Source organism: Chrysochloris asiatica, unplaced genomic scaffold (genome assembly GCF_000296735.1).
Source record: "Chrysochloris asiatica unplaced genomic scaffold, ChrAsi1.0 scaffold00275, whole genome shotgun sequence".
Taxonomy (NCBI): domain Eukaryota; kingdom Metazoa; phylum Chordata; class Mammalia; order Afrosoricida; family Chrysochloridae; genus Chrysochloris; species Chrysochloris asiatica.
Genome location: NW_006408793.1, coordinates 748,619 through 759,916, shown reverse-complemented (window position 1 = coordinate 759,916; position 11,298 = coordinate 748,619). Strand labels below are relative to the sequence as shown.

At 37.8% G+C, this 11,298-nt stretch overlaps 1 protein-coding gene across 1 annotated transcript in view; it reads right to left on the bottom strand.

Moving 5' to 3' along the window:
• The window catches only part of GFM2 (G elongation factor, mitochondrial 2), a 57,471-nt gene that overhangs the window by 23,285 nt on the left and 22,888 nt on the right, over nt 1-11,298 (bottom strand). Inside the window, exons 8-16 of the mRNA XM_006874410.1 lie at nt 10,512-10,637; nt 10,330-10,418; nt 7,438-7,526; nt 6,261-6,321; nt 5,863-6,042; nt 4,755-4,835; nt 2,363-2,511; nt 344-484; nt 166-265 (exon numbers count right to left, since the gene is read on the bottom strand). Coding sequence (XP_006874472.1) covers nt 166-265; nt 344-484; nt 2,363-2,511; nt 4,755-4,835; nt 5,863-6,042; nt 6,261-6,321; nt 7,438-7,526; nt 10,330-10,418; nt 10,512-10,637 — 1,016 coding nt within the window. The remainder of the gene's footprint in view (nt 1-165; nt 266-343; nt 485-2,362; nt 2,512-4,754; nt 4,836-5,862; nt 6,043-6,260; nt 6,322-7,437; nt 7,527-10,329; nt 10,419-10,511; nt 10,638-11,298) is intronic.

Here is an 11,298-nt window from a genome sequence, read left to right as displayed (position 1 = left end):
AAGGAATGGAAGCAAATACTGTTGAATGATGATGCACAGAGGAGATTGTAATCATTGCAATGAAACAATGGCATAAAGCTGATGTTCTCCCAGGCAAACTATCAATCAGTTCACAATAAAAAGGTAAAAAAAAAAAAATCCTAGAGAAACCACTTGGTCACTTACATGTTTAAGCCCCACAGCCAGAGCAATGTTACCAGCAGTCAGGGAAGGAATTTCTATATGTTGGTCAGCAAATGGCAAAAGCAGACGACTTAGTCTCTCCCTGTAAAGCCAAGACTTATATAAGTAAAAGTATTTTAAAAGAACTCATTTTTAGAAAATGACCTAAGTTTCTACTTACGTGCAGTTACCATTAATATTATGGATGGCTAACTGTGGTTTTATTGTGCCTGAGTAAATACGCATAAAAACCAGTGGCCCTCGCTGTTTGTCATGAAGAACTTTAAATGCCAGTGCACATAAGTCATCCTTATACCAGTGCCTATAAAGCAAAGGAGACATTCCAGATCAGACTATAAAATGCAATTCCTACACATCTATAATGATCAGAATTACTGCAAAAACTTAGCCTTGATATCTTAAAAAGATTCCTCTTATCTTCTAGTAATAGTTAACTGGCCCATTAAGTAATATCACTAATATGTACCTCTCTTCCTCCACTGAATTAAATCTTTTACAAAGACCTAATCATTAGGTCCTCAATACTAAAAATAATGATACGCTTGCAAATATTACCCCTAATTGCAAATAAATCCATGGCCAAGAGCTCCCTCCCCCAAAAATGTACCTGGGAACTTCATACTACTTAAGCTATCTGCACAGGAGAAACAAATAGATATTTTACAATTACAACTGTCATTGTCTCCTCCCATTATATCCACTTGCATAACAGAAATCTATATGACACAGTTGTTTACACAATCAACAGTCTTTCAAAGGGATGCTTTACAATTGGCATTATGTGATAGGTTCCAGAATGTTTGCATCCTGAAATTGCAATTTTCTGAGGAGAAGCTCTGTTTTTCATTAGCTTCTCAAGAGTCCATGATTCAAAACAGGTTGTTGTTAGGTGGCATAAGGTCAGTTTCACCTCACAGTGACCCTGTGTTTATAACAGAACGAAACACTACCTGGTCCTGCACCAGCCTCAGAATCGTTACTATGACTGAGCTCACGGTTGCAGCCACGGTGTCATTATGTCTCTTTGAGGATCTTTCTCTTTTTCACTGACCCTCTGTTTTACCAAGCATGCTGTGCTTCACCAGGAACTGCTTCCTCCTGGTAACATTTCCAAAATACATGAGACAGAATCTTGCCATCTTTGCTTCTAAGGAGCATTCATTCTGGCTGAATTTCTTCCTAGATAGATCTGGTCTTTCTTCTGGCAATCCTCTGTACTTAGACCTTTCTATTAAAGAATGTTTTCTATTTTTATTCCCTTTTATCTGTCATTTTATTGAATGAAACACTTGAAAGAAAACTTAAATGCTAGGCACTATTCCAGGAGCATCATCACTATTAATCCTATGAGACAGATGCTATTCTTCTCTGCATTTTGCAGATGACACGCTAAGCAAGTTGTCCAAAGGCATATAGCTAGTGAGTGGGAGAGCAGGAGTTTAAACCTAGGAAGTACAAAGTCCACACTCATAACTATACTGCCCCTCTTTCAGAGATAAGAGACAAAGTTATTAATGCCCTACTTAATATACCTGCCTATGTACACCGCACTCACTCAGATTATAGGGGACTTACTACTAAATACAAGGAGCTCTGGTAGTGTAGTGGTTACGAATCGGGCCGCTAACCTCAGTGTCAGCAGTTTGAAACTATTAGCTGTTCCACGGGAGAAAGATGAGGCTTTCTGTTCCCATAAAGATTTACAGCCTCAGAAACCTTGTACAGGGTCACTATGAGTCAGAACTGACTACACAGCACATAACTGCCACCACTACTAAATATAAAACCATTAGTGACAACGGGAATAAAATAATGACATTTCTTTCTAGCCACAAAATAGGTTGAGCTTATGAAATATCTTAACATCTACATGAATATGTATTTGTCAAACATTCCCTGTAATGCTAGTTTCCTTCTTCCATTTTTTAACTGAGAGCTAATACTTTTACAATGAAAAGCCATACATTCTTAGCTTCATCTTTAAACATAGCAAACAACATGTCTGGTATCCGTTTCAAGTAAAAACTGTCACAGCTATATATTATGTTATTTACAACAGCATTCTTCATCATTCTTAGTGATTCAAAAATGATGATTTAACTAGTCTTTCTAAAACAGTATCTATATGCCTACTTGTTTTCAAGGCAATAAATCTGAATCCATGTGCTTGCATACTTACAGAAATTCATAGCTGTGCTCTTCAGGTGAAGGCAAGTACATAGTAACAGCATCTAGTAAGGGTTGGATCCCTTTGTTTTTCAGGGCACTTCCACAAAGCACAGGCACTGCTGTCTGAGCCACTGTGACTCTGTGTATTGCAGTCTGTAGCTATAAAGCAGAGACAGAAGCATTTTGCACATGGAGCCCTGGTGGCATACTGGGTTACATTTTGGACCACTAGCTGCAAAGTCAGCAGTTCGAATCCACCAGCCACTTCATAGGAGACAGAGAGGATTTTGCACCCGTAAAACTTCACAGCTAGGAAATCCCCTATATGGGATCATTATGAATCATGATCGACTCGCAGGCAGTGAGTCTGATACACTGGTTTCAGTTAAAATTTCTCAGAATCAGCGGCCTTCCCGAACCACCCATCCAAAACAGCACTCCTGAGGATATTACCACCACTTTTTATCTCCCACATTGCTGTGCTTAGGTGTCATCAAATTGATTTTCAACTCACAGTGAATCCAGGTGATAGAAGAGAACTACTGGGTGGGTTCGAACTGATAACCTTTTGTTTAGCAGCTAAGTGTTAACAGTTTGTGTCACCAGGATTCCTTCTTTACTGTCTTATACTTCTGTATAACTTCAATCACTACCTGACATTAAATATGAAGCGATTTCAAAATGCTGGTGGGAAAACTTATCTTTTAATTCCATTTTTCTAAGAACTGTTTGAAGCCAATATTTACTCATTAGTTTATTTTGTTTCCCACCCACAAGAAAGCAAAATGCATATGAGCACTGCAATATGCCCCAGAAAAACATTGCTGCATCACCAAAACCTAAAGATGAGTGTACGATATATTGTTCTTAAGTGCCAGTGAGTCCGTTCTGATTCATAGTGCCTAGCTGGTGGGTTTGAATCACCAACTTTGCAGTTAGCAGTCCAGTACTTATGTGACAGCACTCTACTAGGGCCCTTAGACTATACTGTTGTTAAGTGCCATCGAGTTGATTCCGACACACAGCGATCCTGCATAGGGTTTCTGAGGAGCGGCTGGTGAACTATAAACACCGACCTTGCAGTCCAAACCGACTTTCAGTCTAGCGCATTAGCCCACAGCACCATACCAGGACTCCTAGAATATATTAGGTACTCAAAATTACTTCTTGAATAACTAAATTGATATACCTATGCTTTAACGCTGATAGCCTAACACAGGAAGTGATGAGAAATAAATTATATAAACTGAGTTACATTTTCTTTAAATGAATTGTTGTTGTTGCTAAGGGCCATCAAGTATGGTTTCTGAAGAGTGGCTGGTGAGTTTGAACAGCCAACCTTGAGATTCATACTGAATCTTAGTCCAGTGATTATCCTATACCACGTACCACACCAGGATTCAAAGGAATTAGATCCTCATTAAACAAAACACAAAGGAAAATGAGAAACCAAAGTAGGAAATTTTTTAAAAGATCTCAAAAAACAAGAGAAGCTTGAGTACGCTTGTGAGCTACTGATAAAAGAAATGGGAGGTCATTTTCACTTTAGATTATGAGCTTTTGCAAAACTACAACTCATGTTATATGACTACGTAAAGTATAATAACTATCATATTTAAGTATCCAAATGCTAAACTGTAATAAATTATAAAAATGATGGAATTTCATTCCTTTTTTTTTTTTACATTGTTAACTTCAAGTAGCTTAAAAATAATCCCCAAGTCTTATATTTTAATTTTTTCCTTGAATAATAACTAAATAAATTTACTGGGTTCAACCTGAGCCTTGTTTTACAAATTACCACTTAGAAATATTCACTGATTTCTTAGTGATAATTTGTAAAGCAACTCATATGTTTCATAACTGAAAATAAATAAGTATAGCAAATTAGCAAGAAAAAAGAAAAGACACCTTGAAAGCTCTTAGAATTAAAATTCAAATGGTATCAGTGTTTTACTCCCCTTTTCTCTAGTTTAATGTATCTCAAAAGGAAAGCAAAACAAAAAAAGACCAAAGACCTGCAATGAGTTTAAAAAATAATTTAAACTGATTTCAGAAAAAAGATGTCCTGAGAAAAATGATTGCCATAGCAGCCTGAAACACCAGCAAGCTATTTAAATACAAATTTTCTGTCATTTTTTTCTTAGGGAAATGATCACCATGAAGAAAAAAACACTGATCCTGATTCAATATACTAAAAAATGATAAAATACCGAATTTTGTAAAGAAGCTATGTGTGACAGTATCTTTAGATAAATATATTAGCAGTGACTTCATTTTAATGTTCTTGTAATTTTAGTCACCATTCTGTAACAGTATGCAAAGTTAAAACAAAACACCAAAGACAAAGAAATCAAGCCAGATCTAATTACTTGGTCAAAGCAATTGAAAATAAAAAGTACCTTTTCAGCTGGTATCAAATCAAAATTTTCACTAAATTCTCCTAAAACCAAGTCAGCAAATTCATCATCCAAATCTGCAACCTATAAAGAAAAGTTGAGTCATATAACTCGTGATTATTCTCATAACTGTTAGCTTAGGTCTAAATATCATAAATATGCAAGATTCAAATACTTCTAGACAGACACACGTTCCACCTTATTCAGGTCAAGCAAGTCTTAATGACTTCCAATGACATAAAGAAAAGGGCTTTTCTTTGAAAAGAAAGGAAATTGAAAATTAAAGATATGCTATGATGGAAGAAGTGCAACCAGAGTGCTCCTTGGAGGCCAGGATGGCCAAACTTCTCTCATACTTCAGACATATTGTCAGGAGGGACCAGTCGCTGGAGGAAGATATCATGTTTGATAAGGTGGAGGGTCAGAGAAAAAGAGGAAGTCCCCCAGCGAGATGGATTGGCAAAGTGGCAGCATCAATGGGCTCAAGTGTGGCAACAATAATGAGGTTGGCCCAGAATCGGGCAGTGTTTCGTTCTGCTGTGCATAAGGTCGCTATGAGTCGGTACTGACTCAGTGGCACCTAACAACAGCATTATGAAATACCTAATTTCATAGGAAGTCAGAATTTGAAAAAAACAGCTCAATAAAGTACGTAAGTTCAGTACTCAGTATGCTCAAAAGATATCGCAGAAAAAAATGCACAATCTACAGTCAATAATACATATGATCAATAGTTTTTTATGTAACTTTGGGGAATTTAATCCACTAAAAAGTTTCTTCAGGTATCCTTTCTGAATGTTTGTCAGATCTCTTAAGACAGTCAAATTTAAAAAACAAAACTAATTTGACTGTAATCTTGCACTGAAGGAATAAATCTAAGTGGGAAGACATCATTTCAATAAGAAAAACCCATTTATCCACCCATTGGCTCTGAGACATAAAAAACCTGGTAATCTAGTCCCATAGAGATTACAGTCTAGAAAACTCTATGGGGCAGTTCTACTCTGTCACATGGCGTTGCTATGAGTCAAAAATCAACTCAACAGCACTTAACAACAGCAGCAACCACAAATACTTTTAATCAATTTCAAACTCAAAGTACTGATTTTACTTGCTCAATTAAAGCATTTCTTGCTTCAGCTGTCTCCTTCAGCAACTCAGGATCACTTGATTCCAAGAGGGGTTTTCTCTCAAAGTCTTTTCCATCATTTGAATTGGGGTTCCAAAGTAGTTTTTCTTTACTGATTACATCCACCAATCCTTTGAAGGTTTTGGCTTCACCAATTGGTAACTATAATGCAGAGTATGATTAACATTATTAAATGATCACTCAATTAGAACTGCATAGTTGATAAACCTACCTAATTATACCACTGCTTCTAAAAGTGTCTATTACCATCACTACAATCATCTACTTGTATTTAGACACCAAATTCTCCCCAAAAAATTTGAGATAATTTCAGAAATTTATCTCACAATCAAATCAACTGCTGAGAAAGAGCAATTTACCTGTAAAATCAAAGGCTTTGCCTTCAACTTCTCTCTGATGCTTTCAATTGCATAGTTAAAACTGTAGGAAGCAAAACAATATTTTAACATGTCAAAGTTATAAAAAAACAGGTTTAAAAATGGTCTCTACAATTTTAAACCTTTCTATTCTTCCAAATGTTCACCATTTGTATTCCACTGGACATTATCATGAATAAATTTTGAATGTCAACTATATAGTGGTTACAAATCGGGCTGTGAACCTTAGGTTCTCATTTTGAAACTACCAGTTGTTCCATGAGACAAAGATTAGGCTTTCTGCTCCCATAAAAGATTTTCAGCCTCGGAAACCCTGTACAGGGTCACTAAGTTAGAACTGACCCCACGGCACATCACCACCACCAGCACAGATAATAATGATCATTAACAACAATCCTGCCACATAGGCTGTTGTTGTTGTTAAGTGCCGTGGAGTCGGTTTTGATCCATAGCCACCCTGTATACGGTTTACCAAGGAGTAGCTAGTGAGCTTGAACCACCAACCTTGTAGTTCAAACCAACATTATAGTCCAGCGCATCACAGCACATCACATTGACTCACAGCATCACACCAGGGATCCACATAGGTTGTTATGGTACTATTATTATTATTTTGCATCTCACAAAACTAAAGTTACAGGTTAAGGTTACATAAACTGATCAAGTTGAGTATGTAATATACTGTAGACAGGATTCAGGTGCCAGATTTGTTATCCTCAGTCTAGGATTTGTTCTTCTACAACTATAATTGCCACCACTTAAGACTTCCTTCCAAGAGCCAACTTGACTGATTAATTTTTCTTTACTTTGCTCTTAAGAATCACCTGCCCTCAAGTCGGTTTTGATTCAAGCATTTCAAGATGCAATTGTACTGAGGAGGGCTTAGAGTGGCTTATTTTTTGGAATTAGATTGTCAGGTCTTTCTTCTGAAGTACTTATGGGTAGACTTGAACCTCCAACCTCTCAGTTACCAGCTGAGAGTGCTAACCATTTGCACCCCCAGGGACTCCATTTTCATCTTAAACATTCTGAATATCATATCCAGTGCTATTCATTTCTGTGTTAACGGTAGCACTGTCTATGGGCCACATGATGTTTCTCAATTTACAGTTCATTCAAAACTCATATTGCAATCTCATTTTGATGAAAGCTTAAATACCTTGCTCCAGTTTTGTCCATCTTGTTTAAAAAACAGATTCGAGGGATGTTGTGTTTATCAGCTTGCCTCCATACTGTAAGAGTTTGGGCCTAAAGTAAACATAAGGAAATATATATGTGGCAAAAATAACAATGGTATTTTGTTGTTGTTAAGTACCATCAAGTAGGTTCGGCTCATGGCGACCATGTAGACATGAAAACAGATACAAGAAACTACTGTAACATGGAGTTGGACTCCTGCTAATTCCAACACAGGATTAGTGCCACAGTCCTCTGGCTTCCAGGCTCATTCTCACTGTCAGGTAAACACAGTTTGGACTGTAATGACATGTGATGAAGAGTATGCTTCAAATGGTTTCAAACAGTTTGGGTGAACTACGTGCCCACACCTGGAAGGCACTGAGAGTCACGGAAAGAGCACTTGGTCAAAGTCCTGTACACGTTCAATGTCAGTTTTCTGATGTGTGAAAGACAGACAACGTTTGGTCTTACTTCACACAGTTGTTGTGAGATTACAGAAGCATACAAAGGAAGCTATAAAAATGGTACATACATGTTCCTTTTGAATAACTGAGTGTTCATGTAAATGAAAGAAGTTTTAAAGGGTAAAAAGGCAGACAACAGCTGCATTTATAAGTTTACTTCTCATATGGTTTCTTTCACCTGACTTCTTGTCATTTCATTTTTTGAACAAATTGTTGTTGTTGTTAGGTGCCATCGAGTCAGGACCACCTCACGGCAACCTTATGCACAGCAGAACGAAACACTGCCTGGTCCTGGGCCAACCTCTCTGTTGTTGCCACATTTGAGTCCATCGATACTGCCACTTGGTCAATCCATCTCATCAGGGGTCTTCCTCTTTTTCTCTGATCCCTCTTGACAGTATGTCTGAAGTATGAAAGATGAAGTTTGGCCATCTTGGCCTCCAAGGAGCACTCTGGCTGAACTTCTTCCAAAATAGATCTATTGGTTCTTTGGCAGCCCATGGCACTTTCAATATTCTCTTCCAACACCATAACTCAAATGCATCAATTCTTCTACGGTCTTCCTTATTCACTGTCCAGCATTCACATGCATATGAGGTTATTAAAAATACCATGGCTTGGGTCAGGCGCACCTTAGTCCTCAAGCTGACATCTTTACTCTTCAACACTTTAAAAAGGTCTTATGCAGCAGATCTGCCTAATGCAATACGTAGTTTGATTTTTTGATTGCTGTTTCCATGAGTGTTGATAGTTGATCCAAGAACAATGAAGTCCTTGACAACTTCAATCTTTTCTCCATTGGTAAGAATGTTGTTTATGGGTTCAGTGGTGAGAATTTTTGTTTCCTTTACATTGAAATGTAATCCATACCTAAGGCTGTGCTCTTTGATCTTCATCAGTAAATGTTTTAAGTCCTCTTCACTTTCAGCTAGCAAGGTTGTATCATCTGCATATCTCATGTTGTTAATGAGTCTTCTTTCAATACTGATACCACATTTTTCTTCATATAATCCAGCGTCTCAGATTATTTGCTCAGCATACAGGTTGAATAAGTACGGTGAAAGAACAGATGCTAATGTGGCGCTGTGGGCTATTGAATCAGACTGTGAAGTCGTTTGAACTGCAAGGTCAGTGGTTCAAGCTCACCAGCTGCTCCTTGGAAACCCTATACAGGGTCACTATGGGCCAGAATCAACTCGACGGCACTAACAACAACAATTGAACACATTAAATGAGTATAATTTGATTATTATAGTATCTGTGCATAATAGAGAACAAGAACCCTGAAGCAAAGCATAAAAGGCCTAAGGTACTGAGACTAGCTATAACACACTGCAGTCTGTATAGTTGTTTGGTTTTGCTTTGAAAGGGAGGGTTTTAAAATTTATATGCAATAAAATACACAGATCTTAGGCATATGTATATAGCTCATTGGGTTTTGAGAAATGTATTCACTTGTATAATTACTACTACAATCAAGAAACAGAACATTCTATTACTCTAGAAACTTTGCTTGTGCCCAACTTCCCATCAGTAACCTAATTTGATCTCTATCATCATGAGTTCATTCGGCCTCCTCTTGAACTTCAAATAATCTAACTCCTTTGATTTGATACATTCATCCACATTGTTAGGTAGATGGGTTCATTCTTTTTTATACGTCTATTCCTTTGCACACATTTACCAGTGTGTCCACTCACTGATGCTGGATAACACACCAATTAGATTGTTTCTAGTTTGGGGTCATTATGAATTTAACTGCTATAAACATTCTGAATAAGTCTTTGGCAAACAAATGTTTGCATTCTTCTTGACTCAAGATACAGGAGAAGAATTGCTGGCCCATAGGTTAAGTGTATTTTTAACTTCTTAAAAAACTGCACAAGAAAATTCCAAAGTGCTTATCTTATTTTAGCCTTATACTTCTACCAACAATGTATATGAGTTCTAATGAACTCACTGCCCATTAGAGAATATCTGCACTCTCGAAGTGAAGGGTGTCTCTCACCAGGCTCTGTCTCCCCTGTAGAAACCGGGACTTGGGAGCCAGCACAAACAAAACTGTGGATTCTCTGGGCTGCTGCTACTTCTTAAGTCCTTTGTATCTAACTCAGGAGCCTTGAATTTTCAGGCAGAAAAAATTATGGCAGGCAAACTTATAACTTGAAAGTAGACTAGAATTTCAGACCTTTTCATGGTTTTCAACTTTAACATACTTTCTACAGAAAAGCAAACTTTACTTTTTCTATAAAGTATCTGAGATCACGTCTCAATATTAAATTCCAAATAATTAACCACAATATGATTTATGTGAACTTTGAACTACTATCTCTATAATCATTCTATCTTTTTCTTTAAATCATGCTGCTCAATCTTCATTTCACTTTGGTAGTATTTTTTTCGCTTACCTCTACTCCAGCAGAGGCATCAAATACAGCAACTGCACCATCCAAAACCCGAAGGCAGCGCTCAACCTCCACAGTGAAGTCCACATGACCTAAAGATGACAAACACAGCAGTTAGAATCTTTAGAAACAAGAAGAACCCCGGAAGAATGAAGCATCTCTGCAGTGATAGAAAAGTACCATACCTGGTGTATCAATCAGATTGATTCGGTATCCCTTCCAATCAAACGTAACAGCAGCTGATTGAATAGTAATGCCTCTTTCTCGCTCTTGAGCCATGAAATCTGTTACTGTGTCTCCATCATCAACATCTAACCACACAAACACACACAAAAATGCATATTTTAGTTTCAATAGCAAATGCATCTTCCTGTTGTTGCTGTTAAGTTGAAACCATCAAATTGGTTCCCTCACAGAGACCCTGTATAGGGTTTCCGAGGAGTGGCTAGTAAGTTTGCAGTGCCCACCTTTCAGTCCAGTGCTTTATTCTACAGTGCCACACCAGGACTCCAAATGTATCTTACTAGTCCCTAATATATCCTGTTTAGATTTAATCCCCATGGTTTGTGAAAAGGCACAGCTTTGGTATTGCAGGCTACTCTCAAAAAGGGTTATAGTGTCGTGAACAACTGCCTGGTGTGCAGGTGGGAGGGTTCTGTGTGGGGGTTGGGGCCGACAATGGTATGGGTTACTGCTCTTCAGCCACTACTCTGAAGCTGGGCACCTTGTTTATTTATTATTACTTTGTCCTTGCCAAAGGGACACATTGGCTGTTTCATAGTTTGAAGAGGCCTTTTGTAGCTGTCGTTGTTAGATGCCATCCAGGCAGTTCTGACTCACAGCGACCTAGTGTACAATGGAACAAAAAACCTACTTGGTCCTGCACCAACCTCACCATTGTTACTTATATTTGAGTCCATTGCTACTGCCATGTGCCAATCCATCTCAATGGAGGTCTTCCTCTTTTTCATG